Source organism: Xyrauchen texanus, chromosome 9 (genome assembly GCF_025860055.1).
Source record: "Xyrauchen texanus isolate HMW12.3.18 chromosome 9, RBS_HiC_50CHRs, whole genome shotgun sequence".
NCBI lineage: Eukaryota > Metazoa > Chordata > Actinopteri > Cypriniformes > Catostomidae > Xyrauchen > Xyrauchen texanus.
The window spans coordinates 46,168,861-46,192,110 of NC_068284.1; the positions used below are offsets into that span (position 1 = coordinate 46,168,861).

General features: G+C 39.7%; 1 protein-coding gene across 2 annotated transcripts in view; it reads right to left on the minus strand.

Moving 5' to 3' along the window:
• Positions 1 to 1,833: 1,833 nt before the first annotated feature.
• Positions 1,834 to 23,250, minus strand: part of ranbp3b (RAN binding protein 3b) — a 46,434-nt gene continuing 25,017 nt past the window's right edge. The window contains exons 7-17 of one of the 2 annotated variants that reach the window (XM_052134258.1): positions 21,232 to 21,333; positions 19,256 to 19,356; positions 19,032 to 19,151; positions 12,671 to 12,768; positions 12,490 to 12,565; positions 12,223 to 12,319; positions 10,172 to 10,296; positions 7,620 to 7,740; positions 7,393 to 7,535; positions 6,176 to 6,374; positions 1,834 to 3,084 (exon numbers count right to left, since the gene is read on the minus strand). In XM_052134258.1, coding sequence (XP_051990218.1) covers positions 3,041 to 3,084; positions 6,176 to 6,374; positions 7,393 to 7,535; positions 7,620 to 7,740; positions 10,172 to 10,296; positions 12,223 to 12,319; positions 12,490 to 12,565; positions 12,671 to 12,768; positions 19,032 to 19,151; positions 19,256 to 19,356; positions 21,232 to 21,333 — 1,226 coding nt within the window. In that variant the 3' untranslated portion in view covers positions 1,834 to 3,040. Of the gene's footprint in view, positions 3,085 to 6,175; positions 6,375 to 7,392; positions 7,536 to 7,619; positions 7,741 to 10,171; positions 10,297 to 12,222; positions 12,320 to 12,489; positions 12,566 to 12,670; positions 12,769 to 19,031; positions 19,152 to 19,255; positions 19,357 to 21,231; positions 21,346 to 23,250 lie in introns of both variants that reach the window. The other variant, XM_052134257.1, reaches the window with a different exon arrangement.

A 23,250-nucleotide genomic window follows, 5' to 3' on the forward strand; every position in this document is an offset into this window, starting at 1 on the left:
GCAGTCTGTTGCCAAATAATGAGGTCATTTCAGATTTCACATTTAAGGTCAGTTACATTCATTCAGTAACCGCTCCGACTTATAAGTGTTTTTGATTTGCTAAAAGTTAAAAGAACCGGCTCATTAGAGTCATACTTTAATGAACCGGACTACACTGGTCACGCTGTATGTTTCGTGATTCAAGAGAACCGCTCATAAAGTAAATTGTTTGGGAACCGGACTAGATTCAAGAGAACCGCTCATAAAAGTAAATTGTTTGGAAACCGGACTAAATTCAAGAGAACCGGCACATAAAAGTAAATTGTTTGGGAACCGGACTAGATTCAAGAGAACCGGCTCATAAAAGTAAATTGTTTGGAAACCGGACTAGATTCAAGAGAACCGGCTCATAAAAGTAAATTGTTTGGAAACCGGACTAGATTCAAGAGAACCGGCTCATAAAAGTAAATTGTTTGGGAACCGGACTAAATTCAAGAGAACCGGCACATAAAAGTAAATTGTTTGGGAACCGGACTAAATTCAAGAGAACCGGCACATAAAAGTAAATTGTTTGGGAACCGGACTAGATTCAAGAGAACCGGCTCATAAAGTAAATCGTTTAGGAACCGGACTACACTGGTCACGCTGTATGTTTTGTGATTCAAGAGAACCGGCACATAAAAGTAAATTGTTTGGGAACTGTACTAGATTCAAAAGAACCGGCACATAAAAGTAAATTCTTTGGGAACCGGACTAGATTCAAAAGAACCGGCTCATAAAAGTAAATTGTTTGGGAACCGGACTAGATTCAAAAGAACCGGCTCATAAAGTAAATCATTTGGGAACCGGACTACACTGGTCACGCTGTATGTTTCATGATTCAAGAGAACCGGCTCATAAAAGTACATTGTTTGGGAACCGGACTACACTGGTCACGCTGTATGTTTCGTGATTCAAGAGAACCGGCTCATAAAAGTAAATCATTTGGGAACCGGACTACACTGGTCACGCTGTATGTTTTGTGATTCAAGAGAACCGGCTCATAAAAGTAAATCATTTGGGAACCGGACTACACTGGTCACGCTGTATGTTTTGTGATTCAAGAGAACCGGCTCATAAAAGTAAATCATTTGGGAACCGGACTACACTGGTCACGCTGTATGTTTTGTGATTCAAGAGAACCGGCTCATAAAAGTAAATTGTTTGGGAACCGGACTAGATTCAAAAGAACCGGCTCATAAAGTAAATCATTTGGGAACCGGACTACACTGGTCACGCTGTATGTTTTGTGATTCAAGAGAACCGGCTCATAAAAATAAATTGTTTGGGAACCGGACTAGATTCAAAAGAACCGCTCATAAAGTAAATAATTTGGGAACCGGACTACACTGGTCACGCTGTATGTTTCGTGCTGTAGATTCAAAAGAATCGGCTCATTGGAGTCATTCACTCAGGAATCGCACTACAATGAGTCGCACTATGTGGTTTGCACCATAACTGTTAGCGAACCGAAAATCTTCCGACCAAGAACTGGGTCCATGTTCCCAACAGAAGTACAAAAATAACATTCATTCTCTACATGTATTTAGCATAAATGTAGTTAAAAATAAGTATAACTATAATGTAACCAAAAATGATATCATTAGTTCTTTTTATTCTTAAAGTGATTAGTTTTTGTTTTTTATACTGTCAAGGGAATAATAATGTCAATGCAAAACGGTTCCAAGAAAGGCAGTAAACATTTGTTTACTGGTTTTGTGAAATTCCCCTAAAAACAATAACAGAGCTAGAATCTTTTACCACACAGCTAGCAGACTTAAAAACATTCTTGTGAAAAATTAACTAGAGACACACTTTGACATAAGACAAAAATTTATTTCAAATGTTTATTCTTTTTTTTTTTTTACTTTGATATTACTATTTTGTAAAGGACGTTTGGAGACATGGTGTGCTAGTAAGTGATAATATACGCATAGAAATGTACAGAACATTCAAGGGTACAAGTGTTTTTTTTTTTTTTTTCTGTGTCTAAATGCACTCAAAACTTCTAACACACGAAGAAACTCTTCATTTCTGACACAATTGTCTCCAATGACATGAAAATTGATAAAAAGTTTATATAGTAAACCAATATTTTAAAAAAGGCCAACACAATACAAACCCACAGAATATGGAAATTAAAAACAAATACAGAGATGCTGTTTTAAATGTTAAACTCTCGTCAAACTAAAATAAAAGAAACATTATTTGCCCCTAAATGAAGCTACACGACTGATTTTGATGCATCAATAGACAATGGGGTGAAGATATTTTTCTCTTTAACAAAGGGGGCGAGTTCGAGAAACAGATTCACTACAGCACAAGTCCACGTGCTGGTTTAGTCCTTTATTCGTTAACACCAATGAGAAATCTAACTACCATCATAGCAGACTAGTAAGTGTGTCCAGATGTTGGTGAAATCAATCGAAAACTGGGGAAATGTTACAACTACACTGGACACAGGTACAGGCAGATGACTGCGGTGCTTCCGGCCAGCTGATTGGCCAATAGGCGTGATGTCATAATGAAGTGGTCTAAAGCTGAGCCAGTAAGAGAGCTAGAGGGACATTGAGAGAGAATGGATTAAAAAAAACGGTCCCGCGGTACACGCTGCAGTCTTGACGAGTCACGTCTTAATCAGAGAGAGAAACACCCTCACACTCATCAATATGATGAGCAACCAAGTCCAAATCCATACATGGAAAAGTCTGTATTTTGTTAATTTTTTTTTTTTTTCCTTTTTGTCGACTTTTTAATTTGTTTATTTGCAGTCCAATAGGAAAAAAAAACAACAACTTAAAACAAACAAAATGATAAAAAATAAAATAAAATAAAAAAAAGATTCCAGATTTACAATACATGTTGAAGGGGAAATGAACTAAAGAAGTTTGGGTGAGAGAGAGAGAGAGAGAGAGACTCCGGCCCCCGGGGTCCACAGCGCCGGTCCGAGGGGGGGCTGTTCTGGGCTTTCCCCAGAGATGCCTGCACTAAAACCCTGGAGGGCAGTTGTCAGACGAAGGTGCTATGTGCTCTCGGCTGCGAGGGTCTCGCTGTTCTCACAGTTGTCTGAGAAAGAAAAAAAAAAGTATGTTAGCATTTTTGTATAGCTAGATTAAAAAAAAAAAAAAAAAAAACACCCAATCATGAATCATGTCTAGTTAACGCTTAGTCATGTTAACACGGTACACGGTTAACATGACTAAGCGGTTAACAAACACGGTTAACATAAGGTAATGCATATGGTAATGCATAAGATAATGCATATGGTAATGCAATGTTAATGCATAAGGTAATGCATATGGTAATGCATATGGTAATGCAATGACACATGCATAATGTAATGCATATGGTAATGCATAAGGTAATGCACATGGTAATGCACATGGTAATGCACATGGTAATGCACATGGTAATGCACATGGTAATGCACATGGTAATGCACAAGGTAATGCATATGATAATGCATATGGTAATGCATAAGGTAATGCACATGGTAATGCATAAGGTAATGCATATGGTAATGCATATGGTAATGCATATGGTAATGCATAAGATAATGCATAAGATAATGCATATGGTAATGCATATGGTAATGCATATGGTAATGCATATGGTAATGCACATGGTAATGCACATGGTAATGCATAAGGTAATGCACATGGTAATGCACATGGTAATGCACATGGTAATGCATATGGTAATGCACATGGTAATGCACATGGTAATGCATAAGATAATGCATATGGTAATGCACATGGTAATGCACATGGTAATGCACATGGTAATGCATATGGTAATGCACATGGTAATGCACATGGTAATGCACATGGTAATGCACATGGTAATGCATAAGATAATGCATATGGTAATGCACATGGTAATGCATATGGTAATGCATATGGTAATGCACAAGATAATGCACATGGTAATGCATATGGTAACTAACAATGAACCATATATATTTTTAACAGCATTTATTCATCTTAGTTAATGTTAGTAAAATAATGCAATTTTTTATTGCTAGTTCACCCTTTAAGCTCAGATGGGCCAGTTTGCAGAATGATCAAAATAGAACTACAGTCTTGACCAACACAAAATGGGTATTGTTTTCAAATTTAGAAGCACTACTTTCCAATGCATGACCAAAACTGAACTAGTGCTTTGAAATTTGCAGACAAATCAGAAGTTTCTCCATTCTTCTTTACTGGACCTCTCAAGCTCCATCAGGTTGGATGGGGAACGTCGGTGCACAGACATTTTCAGATCTCTCCAGAGATGTTCAATCGGGTTCAAGTCTGAGCTCTGGCTGGGACACTCAAGGACATTCACAGAGTTGTTCCGTAGCCACTCCTTTGTTATCTTGGCTGTGTGCTTGGTGTCGTTGTCCTGTTAGAAAGTGAACCTTCACCCCAGTCTGAGGTCCAGAGCACTGTGGAGCAGGTTTTCATCAAGGATGTCTCTGTACATTGCTGCATTCATCTTTCCCTCGATCCTGACTAGTCTCCCAGTTCCTGCCGCTGTAAAACATCCCCACAGTATGATGCTGCCACCACCATGCTTCACTGTAGGGATGGTATTGTCTGATTTACCTCCATGATCGTGGGGAAATGAAGGTTCAGTTACAGAAAGCACCTCACGTACATTTTCAAGTGACGTGACCAAGTGCCTGACGTCATTGCCATGGTAACCAGATACTCACACCAGTTCCATGCAGCCAATCCATGAGGTAAATTTCCTTCAGATTCATGAGTTTAGTGCATTTAGTTTTTATTTAGTACAGCCCTGAAGAAGCTACTTGACAACACACACTCACATATATTCCACATTACAAAATAGTAACTGAATTTAACATCTTATGCACATTTGAGTTCTTCCCAACAGTGGCTATATATATATATGCTAACATATTAATGTGCTGCAAGATGAAATATATCGGCTTCTTTCAGCTCGTTGTTGAAAACACATTTATTATTGGTGCATTTCTACTTGTGCTGAATGACAGGATGACGTCATTGCCATGGTAACAGATACATTTCAGCAGATTTGCAGAAAGACTAGAATGAAAGTATCGTCAAATCAACGTCAATCAAATTCTCTGCAAACGATATAAAAAAAAATGGTAAATGGTCTGCACTTATATAGCACCTTTTTGAACCTTAGAGGTTACCAAAGCACTTTACATTGTGACTCATTCACCCATTCACACACACATTAACATTCACACACCAATGGTGGCAGAGCTACCATACAAGGTGCTAGCCTGCCATTGGGAGCAACTTGGGGTTCATTGTCTTGCCCAAGGACACTTCGGCATGTGGAGTCATGTGGGCCGGGAATCGAACCACCAACCCTGCGATTAGCTGCCGACCCGCTCTACCACCTGAGCCAGAGCCGCCCATGGACAATAGCGAGAACGAAAATGAGTACATCAAATGTAAGTAGAGAAAAATCAGTGAGCCTACCAACTGAAACCAGAACATAATTACAATGTTTAGAGAATTGTCAGGACACCGGGTCACACCTCTTTAAAACCAGACGTCTGGTCACCCTACTTAATCACAACGAGGAAACAATCCCTCATACAACATTTAAAGCCATATGAATAATAATTAAAGACTTGTTGCTCCGCGTCAAGACCTTTTTAAAACCTTATTTTGCGGAAGGGTGAATTCAGACTTTAAGACCTTTTTAAGACCCGCGGAAACCCTGATGAATCACTTTTAAGCACTTTCAACAAAACATGCAGATTTTTAAGGTATTCCAGTACTTACATTTCAAAAAGCGAAATTCAAGCACTTTAAGGACCTTGTGCGAACCCTTTATATAATGTCAAATCAGACAAAAAAAAGTGCATTTTTGGCTCAAGTTGTTTTGTGGTTTTTCAGTAGTTTCTTAGGCTGAGAGTCTCAGAATTTATAAAAATCTATATCATTAAATTTTGTAAAAGTTTTCTATTAAATGAGACCAAACACATTAATCCATTATTCTGGGTATGCCTCTGAAACAGCAAATCTTTAAAAACACCCTCAGAGCTTAAAGGGTTAACAAATGTAGTTAACTAATGTTAAGTGTTACCCTTGTGGCTATACTTTTGAGACGATCTGTATCGATTGAACTTATCTTGTACTGAACACACGCAAAAATAAAGGGATCATACCGCTGGCGGTGGAATTTCCAGAGCCAGTTGTGTTGTTAGCGCTGCTGTTGTTAGCGGGCTCGTCATCGTCACTTGACTGTGGTATGTCTAGTTCGGGCAGGGCGGGCGTGCTCTCAGGTTCCTGTTCAACACGACTCCGCAGGGCCAGGATTCTGTGATGCAGCGCAGCGGCCAGCTGACCAACGTCTTTAGAGCTCGCCTGTCAAAACATCACAATTATTTAAAACTAAACCATTGAACAGTAAACCTTTAAAGAGCATGTCTGGCGTGCATTAAGCAATTAGATCACTTGCGGAACGTTTGGAAAAATGTTATTTGTTATTTTATCAAATTTACACCATGATACCCCAGATCCGGTTTGATACTAGTAACATTCATTTCTATTTACACCGTTACTGACAAGTCTTGTCATAATGCCCTTTGCCATAATGTAGTTATATAGGCTGATGCAGTGCACGTCTTGTGCTTCACTGTTGAAAGTATTCATATTACTTTGAATTACAGAAAGTGCAGATGTCCAATGATGCATGCAAAACTATAAATGCATAAACAATACATGCATAAAAATTATAATAAGTCAAACTTCTGATTACTTCTGTTATTCGGCTAAATATCGTGCTATATACACCGATCAGCCACAACATTAAAACCACATGCCTAATATTGTGTAGGTCCCAATCAGTGCCCAGGGGATCAGCAGTTGCAGAAATACTCAAACCAGCCCGTCTGGCACCAACAATCATGCCACAGTCCAAATCCCTGAGATCAAATTTCACCCCATTCTGATGGTTGATGTGAACATTAACTGATTGGCTGATTAGATAATCGCATGGATGATTGTTGGTGCCAGCTGGGCTGGTTTGACACACAACAGTCTCTAGAATTTACTCAGAATGGCGCCAAAAACAAAAAACATCCAGTGAGCGGCAGTTCTGTGGACGGAAATGTCTTGTTGATGAGAGAGGTCATTGGAGAATGGCCAGACTGGTTCAAACTGATAAAGTCTACGGTAACTCAGATAACCACTCTGTACAATTGTGATGAGAAGAATATCATCTCTGAATGCTGTTCTGAGATGCGGGTTGGCGCTGTTTTGGTGGCACGAGGGGGAGCTACACAATATTAGGCAGGTGGTTTTAATGTTGTGGCTTATCGGTGTGTATTAAGCTTTAACTAAAGTATAAAGTTTAAGATTGTTACACAAGAGTCCATCCTACCGATATGAGGAAAACCTTGACGCCCTGGTCTTCGGTGTCCATAGCTGTGATTCGAACACTCTTCTCGCTGGCTTTATCCACCTGCATCTGAGGCCAAAGCTTTGTGTTGAGAATCAACCGCAGACTGCCCTGCGTACGCATCACTGCGTGAAAGAGAGAGACATTGAACGGGATTGTTTCATGCAGACAGAGAAACAGTCAGACCCCTATGAAGAAACATGACATACCTAATCTAGACTGTAACGTCCCGTCATCGGTGGATGCCATGTCGTTCAGTCTGAGCAGACCGCGGCCTCGTTCAACCCATGACTGAGCCGGCTTATCAAACACAAATAACTTGGACTGCATCTGTGGAGAAACACAATCAAACCAGCTCATTACATGTGTTAAGTTGCAGTGAGACAAAACACTGTCCTGCAAAAAATCAAGGTATCAATTTGTTTTAAAAATTGGCAGAGATTGCTGTGGTGTATTTTCAACTAAATGTCAGGTTTGTCTTGAAACAGATTCAAACGATTATACTGACATCCTGAGATTTGAATGAAACATTGAGAGCATTATGATGCCAATTCAATGTTTCAACCTCGTGCAAACGTGCGTGGACGTTGTATTTTGGCTTTACTATAAGCAATGCATGATTTAAATACATTTATACCGACTGATCTCAGTTCAGGAGACTCTGTGCTTTCTGTAAAGGGTTAAACATTTGACGCACATAGTCATGTGGCAAAACAACATAGCGCTGATCACAGCGGAGTTTGTCTTTGGTTGAAATGCCAACAAAACTACATCTGGTAAGAAACCTAATCAAGTTTTTACATTACAACCTGTTTAAGTAAAAAATTAAATATCTCTAGTCTCTAGAAGATATCTCTTAAGAGTCTCTAGTTTCAGCCGATATGCCATTTATTTTTTAAATAAGAGCGATTTATCATGAAACGCCACGCTGCTAAACACAAGGTCCGCTACAGTGTACAATAGCACAAGGTTTTCATTAGAAATCCTTTATATACTGTTCATTTTCACATTGAGAACTGTTTTTTTTTTTTGGCTTTCAGAAGCATTATATGGAGTTATGATGAAAATAAGGAGCATTTCAAACTGTTCTGAGACCAGTGCTGACAGACAGCACACTGGAGGTTAAGTCATTCACTAAATAGGGAGCAAGGGAGCATCCTATAACTGTTCTGAGACCAGTGCAGACAGACAGCACGCTGGAGGTTAAGTCATGCACTAAATAGGGAGCAAGGGAGCATCCTATAGCTCTCCTATAACTGTTCTGAGACCAGTGCAGACAGACAGCACACTGGAGGTTAAGTCATTCACTAAATAGGGAGCAAGGGAGCATCCTATAGCTCTCCTATAACTGTTCTGAGACCAGTGCAGACAGACAGCACGCTGGAGGTTAAGTCATGCACTAAATAGGGAGCAAGGGAGCATCCTATAGCTCTCTATAACTGTTCTGAGACCAGTGCAGACAGACAGCACACTGGAGGTTAAGTCATGCACTAAATAGGGAGCAAGGGAGCATCCTATAGCTCTCCTATAACTGTTCTGAGACCAGTGCAGACAGACAGCACACTGGAGGTTAAGTCATGCACTAAATAGGGAGCAAGGGAGCATCCTATAGCTCTCCTATAACTGTTCTGAGACCAGTGCAGACAGACAGCACACTGGAGGTTAAGTCATGCACTAAATAGGGAGCAAGGGAGCATCCTATAGCTCTCTATTAAGCTAAGACGCATTCACTCCTACAATCCGACCAAAAGTTCAGTTTCAGGCTGTAGATGATGTTTGGATCAATCAACATGTTTGACACACATGGGACAATGATAACAGTACATAGAGTCACCATTTGATTGGACGATGCTGGCCAATACTTGTAACAGAATTAATTAAGCTAATTTCTGATTGGTAAAGTGCTTCATAACTGGCAATGACTTGTTTGTTTGTTCGACAATGCAAAAGAAGAACATTGAGATTTTGTTGCCAAAGTAGAAAAAACATTTTTACTCAAGTCAAATCAAATCAAATCATATCATTTTTATTTGTGCTTTTCCCAATACACATATTTACAAAGCAGCTTTACAGAAAATCAGCTGTAATGTCTATAACATCTCAAAAACATGAATAACAATCACTTCTCGAAACATAATAAACAATTACATTTTTGATTGCCTCCGCTTCTGAGACAGTCAATCACGACACAGTGGAGACTCACAGCATGTGGAGACTCATGCTACTCTCCGCGATCCACACACAACTCACCACAAGCCCCATTGAGAGCGAGAACCAGAAATCGCGATTTCATGTGACACTTCCCACCCTAGCAACCGGGCCAATTTGGTTGCTTAGGAGACCAGGCAGGAGTCACTCAGCACACCCTGGAATCAAACTCGTGACTCCAGGGGTGGTAGTCAGCGTCAATACTCACTGAGCTACCCAGACCCCCTATCTTGTTATTTTTTTTTTTATATTTCACAACTTAGTCCCACTGTCCACATTGCACAATGTTGTCATATATTTTAAGGCAAACTATTTGATCTAGATTTTTTAGGTGCTAGTTGTTACAAATCAAATTGCACACAGTAGTCATGCTAACCAGAGAAAAGTATATTCACTATATTTCCATGACTCAAATATTTTCAATAACAATTTTAAAACCACTTGATATTTCCAGGTTTTCCATGATCAAGTGTACACAACCTTACAGCTGGGTCTACTCTGACTGCAATGGTGCAATTTAAAATGTTCAGAGGAATCACAGTTGGTGTCTCACCTGTAAGACATTGCTCTCCGCCTCCTCTCCTGTACGGACCTCCACCTTCTCCAGAATGCACTTCTTGGCAGTGGCTTTGGTGTACGCGGCTGCCGATTCTTCCAGAGACTCCGTTACATTGTGATCTGACAGACACACACACACACACACACACACACACACACACACACACACACACACACACACACACACACACACACACAATGAAACAAGATCAACAGCTGGCAATAGCTCTAAATCTACTGAAATCCACTTGCTGCCTAATATGGTGTAGGTTTAGCTGAATATTAATGATATTCACGGGGCGGCTGTGGCTCTGGTGGTAGAGCGGGTCGGCCACTAATCGCAGGATTGGTGGTTCGATTCCCGGCCCACACGACTCCACATGCCGAAGTGTCCTTGGGTAAGACACTGAACCCCAAGTTGCTCCCAATGGCAGGCTAGCACCTTACATGGCAGCTCTGCCGTCATTGGTGTGTGAGTGTGAACTTGTGTGTGAATGGGTAATTGGGACACAGTGTACAGTGCTTTGGTAACCTCTATACGGTAAACGCTATATAAGTGCAGACCATTTACCATATTGAATATTATTTAGGTCACGGTGACAACAAAAATCAGCCAATCAGAATGTATTTTATATTATATATATATACACACATTACGTGGAGCAGGGTTTTGGATCAATGAGGTTTCACTGTGGGCGGGGCTACTCGGCGCGATGCAACGAAAAGAGAAAACAAGTGACTGAAAAAACGTCTTGAGGTGATTGTAGCTTGTTAGAAGGCAAAATGTATCATCCATCTCTTTAATCGAGTCACACCTAGTTAGGACACTTGTGAAGGCCCATTCACACCAAGAGTGAATATCCATCATGAAAATGTGATGTGAAAGACCTTAACCCAGGTCTGTAGGTGCAGCAAGAATGATAATACTGTAAAAAATTTAGGATTACAAAATAAAAGTCCCTGGAACCACAAGTCAGGTGGAACCAGGTATGTGGAACCATACAAAGCTTAGAATCTGAACTTTTCAAAGTCACATTTGCATTTATGTTACATAAAACAACAAGCTAACAACTGAAAGCCTCCATGTCGAAAATGAGCACCACCCTTTAGTAATGATGTAGAAATATCAATATGAAAGCATTTCATATAGCACATAAATAGACATATCATACATCAAAAATTCATCATTTATCAAAAGAATCACAAATGGAAATAGGTCAAATGTCTCCTCTTATTACTGCTTCTGTAAGACCCAAATAGAAACAAACTCTATATCAACTCTTATCTTAGGCTGTTTTCTTTAATATGAGCAATTGTTTACTTGTTTGTGAGCTTGTTTGGGCAAATAATCCAATGATATGTCTCAACAAAATATGCAGTCCAGAAGAAAAAGCATGATAAACAAAGCATCTGCAACTATGTTTGATTAAATGTTATATATCATTACTGAAGATCTCAGCTTTCTAACGACACCAAGATTGGAAGGTCTTTGTACACTTGCTTGTGCGCTTAGCTGCGTTAGAGCGGCACCTACATTTTAGATCTGTATATTGTGATGGAGGGTAACAGAGGAAAGAAAAATCCAAGTACTTGCTGCCATCTAGTGGAATTAAATAAGACTTTTGCAAGAAAATAAGAGCAAACGGAACAGAAATTACATCCTTTTAAACTTAGAAAACCCCAAAATTATCCTAAGATTGTAAACATGTACAATATTCTTTGTTATTGGAAATTCTTACAATTTGACGTTTTTTCCCCCCTGTAAAATGAGACAAATGTTATGCAATTAGTCCACAGTAAATGTGTATGGTGAGCTTATAAATTCAGCCTCAGTTGGGGACGAATGGTTATGACGAAAAACAGGACTGAGTGGCAGGGCTCCGACAGCAAGTCGAGTAGTGTAAGCTTGGCTTAAGCTACTAATTCCAGTATTATCAGATGGATTGTTTTATGCATTAAAACACACAAATCACCGGTTTCGCTTAGCTTTTGGTGTAAATAGACCCTTATTCAAAGCTTCTGTGCATCAGTGAGCTGGACACCTACTTTTCTCAGGTGTGGTCTCTTGTGACGATGGCTCAGACACTGGAGCCGAACTGTCTTTACTGCTCTCGGCTGATAACTCGCCCCCTTTACGTGGACTCTGAAATAATTGAAGCACACACAAACTTTATTACATTTTGTTAGAATTTGTACATGCTTTATTAAAAGCATAACATCCTAAACACACACACACACACACACACACAAAAATAACAGTTTAAAAATGTGTATCTGTGGTGAACTTCAAAACTAGCCAGATGATTCTCTCACCAGCACTCTCTCAGACATATTCTGGCCAAAGACGAACTTGGAGCCTTTATCTGAACTGTTGGTGGAATTGTTGGAGCTGAAAAAGCACACAGAGGAAGATTTACAGGACTGCAGAGCATTGGACTTGAGCCAGAGAGAGAATATTTTTTAAAAGGCTTCTGAAAGCTTTTGAGTCGGTTACCTAGACGTGCCCATGTACTGTAAGAAATAATTTGTCCTCCCAGACTGAGACTCTCGTGTGGGGTCTTTAGAGTCACTGGACGTGCTGTTCTCATCCAACTGTGGAAGAAAAAGTTACAGGATTATCCTCAGCAAACTCTCAATAAGGGCTGGGTGATTTATCGAAAATGCACATCATGTTTGTGATTATTTGACTGGCATTATACAATTCATATTCAGTTTCTAAATATTTCTTGTTTCTTTGTACTCTCAAAGACATCATTTGTGAGGCAAAGTAAAGTTGGAGCCGGGGTCAACGCTGCCACGTCACTCCACAGACTTCAGCAGTGCTGATGTGAGTCACGTGAAAGCTCCTTCACATATAAACATCACTTTTAAGCATTAATCATAACTCTTCCACCCCCCTATGAGGTAGACGCATATGGCGATGCCATTCAAAGTGAACAGACCACAAGCTTCTCTCATTCTTTCGGTCAGATCATTCAGTTTGTTTCCAAATGAGCCCTTCCCGATCCATTCCTGTCCGACACAGTGTCACTGTGCATGAGCTGCTGTACCAAGCACACCGTTGGATGCTGCTGCAATCAATCACACGGTAGTCGAGCATATGTTCAGAGTCCGACGACCACCACCACCCCTCCCCCGCCTCCAAAACAAAAACTCTACGGATCTGCACAAATCACAAAAGTGATCGATTTTGGTTTCAAAATGGCGAATTTCACAGAAAGGCAAGGAGTTTGCATCCCTGATGATTCAACGATTTATATGCTGCATCTTAATATAGATTTAAATGAATTACATGATATGCCTAATAATTAAATCGCATCTGTACTTGCTGAGAAAGGCCCACAAATAATACGTCATGATTCATTAATAGGGATGCACCGATTTATCGGCCAAACATCGGTATCGGCCGATATTCGCCTTGTTGACTGCCATCGGCAAATACGATGTCATTCACCGATGGCAGTGGACGATGTTTATCTCTTTATATGCTTGGGTTATTTTCGGTCGATTTGGACTTTGTTAAAAAAGCAAAACGCACCACAACGAATAGAGCTAGGGTTGGGCGATGTCCCCTAAATTGGCAGTTGACGATGTTGACAGTAAATCATCGCGATGGACGATGATATCGTCGGGGGGGGGTTGGGGATTTATATAATTTTCAAAAATGATATGACAAATTATAATTTCGTTATTTTACTAACCCAACTAATGACTCGTCGGCGCTTTATCAGTAGGTTGCACGACATGTCAAGCATTTTTTTTTTTTAGCTTTCACTTAAGAACAGTTGTGCACTTTTTATTTTAATATATCTCTTTACATAAATACTATTTTCCACATAAAAACTATAATTTCGTTATTTTACTATCCCAACTGACTCATCCAGCTTTCCAATAGGTTGCACGTAAGGGGAAAAATATTTCTTCCACTTAAGAAGAGTTGTGCACTTTTAAGCACTTTTTATTTTAATATATCTCTTTACATAGATATTTTTTTCTACTGAAAAACTATAATTTCAAGTTATTTTACTAGCTCAACTAATTAGTACTCATCCGGGCTTTTTAATATAGGCCTATTGCACGTAAGAAAAAAAAAGTAGCTACCTTCCACGTAGAGTTGATACAATGGCGTTGGTGTTGGTTGCTAAAAAGGGTACTACTACGCCTATATGGCAATTTTTGGATTTAGACCTGATGAGAGTGGACAGCCAAGGGACCTGTCCGAAGTTTTGTGCAAAAACTGCTCATGTGTGATCCGCGCAAAAGATGGGCAGACGACCAATCTTCATGACCACTTGCGTGTGCGCCATCCAGCAGAATATGCCACCTTGCCTGCACGTGCTGGGCCTAGCAAAAAAACTAGCCAGGGTCAGCAGACGATAACTGGGGCTTTTGCAAAAAGCACATATAAAACCAACAGTGACAGGTGGAGGCAGTTGACAGATGCGGTAGCTCGCTTCCTGGCCAAAGAAATGGTGTCATTCAATACAGTGGAGAAGTCGTCGTTCAAGGTCATGCTGCATACATTTGATAAACAATACGAGCTGCCAGGTCGGAAATATTTCACCAAGACGGCTATTCCAAACCTTTTCAACGAGGTCAGAAGTAACATCACGAAAGAGCTTGGTGATGTAGAATATTTGGCCCTGACAACGGACATGTGGTCAAGCTGCAATATGATGCCCTACATGTCAGTGACAGTGCATTATTTGAATAAAGAGTGGACACTGCAGTCCAAATGCTTACAAACTAGCTTCATGCCCGAAAGCCATACAGCAGATAATTTAGAAGAAGCACTGAGCGAGGCAATTAATGACTGGAAACTACAGGAGAAACAAATTGCCTGTATAACTACCGACAATGGGGCTGAATATTGTTGCAGCCATCCGGCAGTTGAAATGGCCATGGTTAAGTTGCTTTGGGCACAACTTGAACCTGGCCATAAACAACTCGCTATGCGCAACAGAGGGCCAGCACAGACCGAGCTTCGGGTTTGCCGGCAGTCAACACTGCGTTTTCACACAGCTGGCTAAGGCGACGTGAGCTGCAGAAAGCACAAGTGGAAATGAAACTCCCTGAGCACGGATTGATCACGGTAATTTTAGAACAGTTATCTAACAACGAACGAATTATTATTTTAATTATTTAATATGTATTTTATTATTTACTGTGTCTTTACTGACAGGACTGTGCAACACGATGGGGCTCAAAACAGCAAATGGTGGAGAGAATGCTGGAGCAGGAGCAAGCCATCAAACGTGTGTTTGCTCTAGACAAAAGCCGCCGCCCACTCCCCCAGCTGACATGGCAAGACATAAGTGTTCTGGAATCTGTCAACAATGCGCTGAAGCCAGTAGCGGACTTCACAGACATTCTCTCTGGAGAAAATTACATAACGGTGTCCTCACTGCTGCCGATGTTGGCCCATTTAGAAGGTGTGCTGGAGGAGTCAGATAATGATTCCAAACTGACAGCCGACCTGAAGCGTGTCATCCTGGAGCAGATGAAAGGCAGATATGGTGATGAAACCATCCAGAAGATGATGCGTAAAGCAACACTGCTTGACCCCAGGTACCGAGGGGAACATATGAAACCTCCCGAACTTCATTCCACAAAATCGCAAATGATGGATGAGATTGTGAGAGAGATTGCTCTGTCGCTTCCAAGTCCAACACCAGGTCCCTCACATGATGCTGGAGAAGAGGGAGATGCCAGCGCCGCCACCGCGCCTAAGAAAAAAAAGTCGTCTTTGGGCAGCCTTCTAGCGAAGAGAGCAGCCACAGCCACGCTCACTGATGAGCAAAAGGTCGAGGCAGAAATGACCATTGATGGGGAAGAGGACCCGCTGACTTGGTGGAAAACGAACGACAAAAGGTTTCCGTTCATGGCAAGATTAGCACGGGAAATATCTGTGCATATGTGCTACCAGTACTCCATCAGAGCGGGTCTTCAGCACAGCGGGTAGTGTAGTTACTCCAATCCGCAGCTTATTAAAACCAGATAAAGTGAATATGTTGGTATTTCTGGCCAGAAACATCGAAATGTAAACATGGTCTATGGTGAAAGATATTAGACTTCTTTACGCATTTTTCGCCATCCGCTATGGAGCTATTCGATTTTGCATATTATTTTTTAAACGCTCATTTGTGTAGTTCATATGACCACTTTACAATATTTCAATAACATAATTTATTTTGTAGCCTGTGCTGAAGTTAATTGTGCTGCTAATTATAAGTGAAACGTTAATGCCGAGTTTCGGTCTGAGTGTTGTTCCGTTTTCTTGTTCTTCTATGTTTTAATAAATGTGTGTTATTCATATTCACCTTGTTTCTTTCATTTGATTTGACATTATGGATTTATGTTCAAGGACATTTTTCTTTTAAAGTATTAACCAGACAAAAGTGATTTGACGTTCGCTGGTCTGGGTTTATCTTAAACTGCCGCTTCAGTGTATACAAGAGCTATGTGACAATGAGCAAGATTTTCTGAGACACTACAACTACTAATAATGAATTAATAAAGGCTATTTTCTTGTAGCCTACAACATAAAATATTTTAATCTAAATGTACAGTGTAAGACATGTAAAAAAAAGACAAGAAGCTAACAATGTCAAGATCAATATTTGTGTAGCCTGCCTGACACGGTATTTTCACAGACTACACGTCACGTCTCTGGCATATACTACAGTATTTAAAATAGCATATATGCATTAGTTATATTCTCAATTTAATTTACAGAGCAATCCCTGCAAAGTTTTTAGGTTAACTATAGAAGAGACTAGGATTAGTGAGTCACACTAGCAAGACTCGCAAAAGGGGGCGTGGCATCACGATGGTGGCTCGACATCGTGATGTTGGTCAGCCATCACGATGGACGATGATATCGTCCATCGGCACAACCCTAAATAGAGCAGAACGCAGGAGTCTCGAGACGTGTTTATATAAGTTGAAGATTTTTTTTACTTGACACGGCGTCTAAAAATGCAGTGCTCCCGCTCACCCTCAATGATTCAGAGATAGAGTGCTCTGAACGAACTGTACTGAATCACGAATCAATTCAGACCATTTTGCAAGCCCGTTTGGACAATTCACTGAAAAGAACCAATTCAAAAGAATTATTAATTAATTGGGCATTGCTAGTTCTTTAAAACAGCCAACAGAAATATGGGGCACATTTCATGATTGGTGAAATATCTGAGAGTAAATATTTCTCAGATCAGTTGGAGCTGCTCATGGTACAATTCGTAGGGCTGCAGGTGCCACTGGGCGCTCGCTCGCAACAGACTGGGAAGGTATTTCCTAAGAGGCCAATTTTTGTTTTGTAAAGAGGCCCACGTTCAGCCCCGTGTTTCAAACTACTGTAAGTTTGTGCTCAATGGAAACACAAGAACTTTTATTGCTTTTATAATCAGTTTTACATTTAAATTGAATTACATTTATGATTCACAAAACGGGCTTCTCCCTTTGAGATAGGGTGAGGAGCTCAGTCATCCGTGAGGAGCTCGGAGTAGAGCCGCTGCTCCTTTGCGTCGAAAGGAGTCAGTTGAGGTGGTTTCGGCATCTGGTAAGGATGCCCCCTGGCCGCCTCCCTAGGGAGGTGTTTCAGGCACGTCCAGCTGGGAGGAGGTCTCGGGGAAGACCCAGGATTAGGTGGAGAGATTACATCTCCACACTGGCCTGGGAACGCCTCGGGGTCCCCCAGTCAGAGCTGGTTAATGTGGCTCGGGATAGGGAAGTTTGGGGCCCCCTGCTGGAGCAGCTGCCCCCGCGACCCGACTTCGGATAAGCGGTTGAAGATGAGTGGATAGAAAAATTATTTCTGTTGTGCGATGTACTGAATAATTCTCATTGAGTAGGCAGATGTATAGCAGGATATAAAGGCTCTTGAGAGTCATTTTTCACAAAAAGAAAGAATCTTTGTCATGCAACACAAGGTTATATTAAACGTTTTATAAATTTGTATGATTGAATTTGTGCTCATTCAAATATAGTGTGATGCAAGACTTAAAAACAGCTCATTTATTTTATAATGAAGATTTCTTTGTTTCACTGACACAAATGGGGATTAAATAAAACAAAATGTAAAATTTTAAAAACATCAGTATCGGCAATCGGACAAATTGTTATTTTAAACATCGGTATCGGCACAGTATTTCAATGCATCTCTATTAATTAATTATAGTTATTATACATTATTGTGGCAGATGAGTTAAGCATGGATAAGAGAATATAAAAAGTGGCTTTAGAAGGCATTACATTGTTTATTACCATATTACTGAACATAAGCCAATCATTGGCCTACAGCCATCCATTTAATATTTTAATTAGTCAATAAGTCCAAGATAGATTTTTTAAGGATGCGTCAATGTACACGAGTCAGATGTACGCTTTTGGATTGTCACTTTGAGTGCATGGTTTTTAGGTCGCCATGTCAATTTAAACGTAGTTTGAAACTAAGAAAAACGAAAGAACGCGCTCTCATATTGTGCTGTCGCTAGGGTCTATACAGCTGTATGTTGCCTAAAAAACTATACGTTTTACTTACTCCCCCCTGATGAAAGCTGGTGGTTTTTATAGCTTGAATTGCTCCGATGGTAGGAATTATTATTAGTATTATTACGGTCCAGGGACATGACTAAATGAGTTAATGTTTTTAATGCATTTCTTTTTATATAATTAATCATGCTGATCTAAATCGTGAAAATCAACAGCCCTAATTCAAATGTTTAAGTAGAAAACATGTTGGTAAATATTGAGATAATATTGAGTATTTTGCTATATCCTCCAGCGCTAGTACAAATTCGATGATTTAAACACAGAATCAAAGCCATTTGTATGTTTTGAGAGTCAGCTCTGACCTTTGCCCTTTCTTTGATATTCTGTCCAAACACGAACGTCGAATCCACTCCACTTTCCATCTTCTCATTGCTCTCTTCTTTACTTCCACCTCCATTTTCTTCCCCATCTTTCTCTCGATTCTTAATAGCAATAATAACAGGTGACGGTTATATTTACGAAGTGCTCTAAACGGGACGTGTCTGACTGTGATCATAAGGCATTTCTATCTCATGACAGTCCTCACCGGTGATTTGTCCGAACTCTCTGTGTTGTTCTGGAAAACGGATCGGCTCTCCGTTGACGAATCTCCGAACTTCCCCACTCCATTTGTTCCACAGCTGGAGTCTGTAAGCACAAGCAAAAGCATGAACTAGCAGAATCAATTGCACAAACACGCTTTAAGCGTACAAGATCGATCAGCCAATATTAAAAGGAATATAGTTTAAACTTGAGCTCAATGGACAGTATTTGTAGCATGATGACATTATGCTAATTACTAAAAGGAATGGGTACAGTTTCATGACCCCATCATTTATGACTTTATATATTTGATAAAATATTATAAACACAATTTTTGAAAGAAAAAACGATTAGTTCATTTTCCTCTCACACACCAAAGCCACTTGATCACTCATGTTGCTCTGAACCTTTTTCCTGTATTTCTGTCTGATAGACCTCGTTTCCACCTGGTGTTAAGATGCATTTTGGGAGATCCGATCACATGTGGTCAGCCCAAAATACAGGTCTAATGGCACTTTTCCACTGCACGTTACAGTTCGACTCGACTCTACTCGCTTTACTTCTCTGAGCTTGCTTTTCCACTACTGTTTATTGCCACCTCAAAGTGGGCGGGATTATAGGCTGATCGTCATAGTTGCGCCGCATCTACTGCCGTGACATCATCTTAAACGTGACACTAAACAATAACACAACTGCTAGCTGTCAGCTACTAGCTCATTGTGCTATACAAAGCAGTTGTTGCGTGGTGATTTTACACAAGTGTAACAGTTAAATTGGCCTGGTTGTTTCAGAAGCTTCCAGTAGCTGGTCAACGAAATAAAGTGAAGCTTTCAAGCAGAGTATAGAGTTAACGTAACAAAACGTACCATCCTCCATCCTGGAGTTTTTTTTTAACTTTTCTCTTCACTGGTTGTAGGTCCGGTGGTACCGTGTGCGGCCAACAGCGGAGACACTTCCTGAAAGACTTTTTAGTTTTGCGTCATTTCATTCGTTGCTAACGAGAGGAACGTCTGCACCTCGTTTATTGACCACGGCGTGGTTTTGCGCACAGCCATTTCTTTTTACAATTCGAAGTCGCATGAACAAATACTGTTATCGCTGTTGCTAACTTTAAACTAGCGGGTTGATGTCCCGTGTCGAAAATCCAGTGACGCTGGGAGTGACGATTCTCCTTGACCAATCAGTGATCTGCAGGTTCTGCAGTTCTGACGTCACGTTTAGTATCGGCTCGGCTCGCTTGGAACCTCGACTGAGGTGGTACTAAAAAAAGTCCCAGGTACCATCCACAGTGGAAAACCCCCATAAACGGGGTCTAAATCGTTCGGATAAAATAAAATAAATCACATACGAATGTGGTCAAAAACACGTGTGTCCACATGACATTTGTAGTGTAACCGCTAATCCATCCTGTATGCGTCCTGGCAGCACCGAAGCACCACCCCTCACCTGTCAATCAACCACTGCACTAAAACAAGAGTTTAAAATTTGCCGTTTATGAGCGGCCTTAACAGGAAATTACCATCCGATCGAAAAAACAAACAAACAAACAAACAAACAAACAAACGCATAGATACACTAAATAACAAGAGCTTCATGGATCTTCTTTAGTTTGTCTGATATCAACACAGATGATAATCCACTAAAATATCAGATAATTCTGATTGACATGTTGCGTTTGTGCTTCGATTGAATTTCAAGAGCATCTGGGAGAAACAGTGCACTGTTTATTTCACGCTTTTTCTTTTCTGACATTGTTGTGCTTTATTAGTGCGCGGTAACACAATGACTTCGTGACTGATGTCTGTGGTCATGAAATAGAGACCCTCCCCTCCAAATCTGAACACAAGTGGTCACAGGAAGTGCATTTAAGTGACCAGGTGTAAACAGTGACAACATGTGCTCGGATCACACGAGACACAGTGCAATACCAGATGGAAAAGGGGCAGATTTACAGTGTGGGTTCTGGGTGTAAATACGTACTGGTCTTGACTGGTTCTGTGAGGGATTTGGCTGGAGGCGCCTGCAGAACAGCCGGTCTGAGAACACTGCGCTGCTGTTCTCTGGGCTTCTGACTGGGAACGCCTGAAAAACAACCTACTAACGGATTGAATCAGAAACCAAACACTGCAGAACAACAAGCACACACCAATGTTTGAACTAGAGCTGCAACGATTAATCGATAATCGGTAACAAATTTAATAACGATAAGTTGGATGTGCGCGCTGTGCACGGAGAAGCTCGGAAAGTGATAACGCGTTTGGCGCTTATTTCCAATTCGTGAAACCTAAACTTTAACATTTATATTTTAAACCTATTTTGTACACAATGAATACACAAAATTATGGAAATTGTTGTCAAAGACTTTGTGATTTTCTTCAGTACTCCGTAACGCTTCAGAATAAAATTTAATGACATCAAAACCTTAATATGGCCTTTTTATTTGGATGCAAAAAGTTTTTAAATTGTGCAGTAATAGATTGAAGTCTTAAAACAATCTATACAAAACAGGCTCCAGACCCTGTGCTTCTGTTTTAAATATTCAGAAGAACAAAAACAAATTCTGTGTTGTGGTTGAAATGATCCAGATTTTACTTGTAAATGTCAGGGGAACTCTGGCACTGCAGCACCGCGAGAGCATTTTGCAAATAATCCAACATTTTCATGGCAAGGAACTCAGTTTCGACATGTCACAATCATTTGTCAAACTACTTTCTGTAAAAGTGTGCTTGTGCAATCTTAAAATAAATGGCGCTGGCATTGATATTTTGTTATCTTATGCAATGCACTCAGACATTTTTAATAGCTGCTTAACCCTTGTGCATCAATTAAAAAAAGTTACACATAGGTTCATTATGTCCAAAAACTGTCATAAAAATATTATAGATTTATATTTTTTTCCACTTTCACTGACATAATGTTTTTAACCAGCATCAGCTCTAATCATAATGACCAAACATTCATTCATTTTTAGAATTTTAACCCTTTAAAACGCTGGTTTGTTTACATAATGCCACTGTTGTTTTTTTAGGAAAAAATGAAAAATAGTCATTATTTTCAATTTAATAGATGCTAAGCAGAATTTTTTTTCTTTGATTATTAGAGCCTCGGATATGTCAATGATTAACAACAACATTCATTTTGATGCTTTCATATTTTTTATGCAGTATCAGATTTTAAAAAAAGCTACCACTTAGGTCCATAATGGACAAAAATGGCCATGTCAAAAAAGTGTCATAAAAATATTATACAATAATATTTTTTTCTACTTTCACTGACTTATATTTTAACCAGAATCAGTTCTAATCATAATTACCAAACATTCATTTATTTTCAGAATTTCAACACTTTAAACGCCGGTTTGTTTACATAATGCCACTGTTGTTTTTTATAAAAAATATAATAATTATAATTATTTTCAATTTAATAAATGCCAAACAGAATTTTTTTTATTTTTATTATTAGAGCCTCAGACACATACAAACCACACTCTGAAATCCATACCAACACACTCACACAATTATATATTCATAATGTATCTAATTGGCTCTATAATATGCATAAGCCAAAAACAGCAGAAAACAACAACAAAAGCCAAACCTGAAAAAATGGCACGATCTGGTAAAAAATATTTAAAATGTACATTTTGAAGCCTTGCCAACATATTTTATAGTTAAATGGCACTGGGATTAAAAATCGCAGTTTTAATGGGTTTCAATGTGCCATTTTTGTCCAAAACGACGCTAAGAGGGAGTATTTTGTGTAACTAGTGCAAGAAATATTTTTTTAAAGAAAATAGGGTGAAATATTAAAATTCCAATAAAAATTCACACCTGTGGAAAAATTTATGCAGTTAGCATTAACACAGACAAAGTTATCAAAAAAACAAAACTGAAAAAGCCAAAAATGTCCACAAGGATGCACAAGGGTTAAATGTATAATATAATTGTGTCGGTCACTGTACATCTCGTAACCTTTACTCTATTTTAAGAGCTTTCAAAT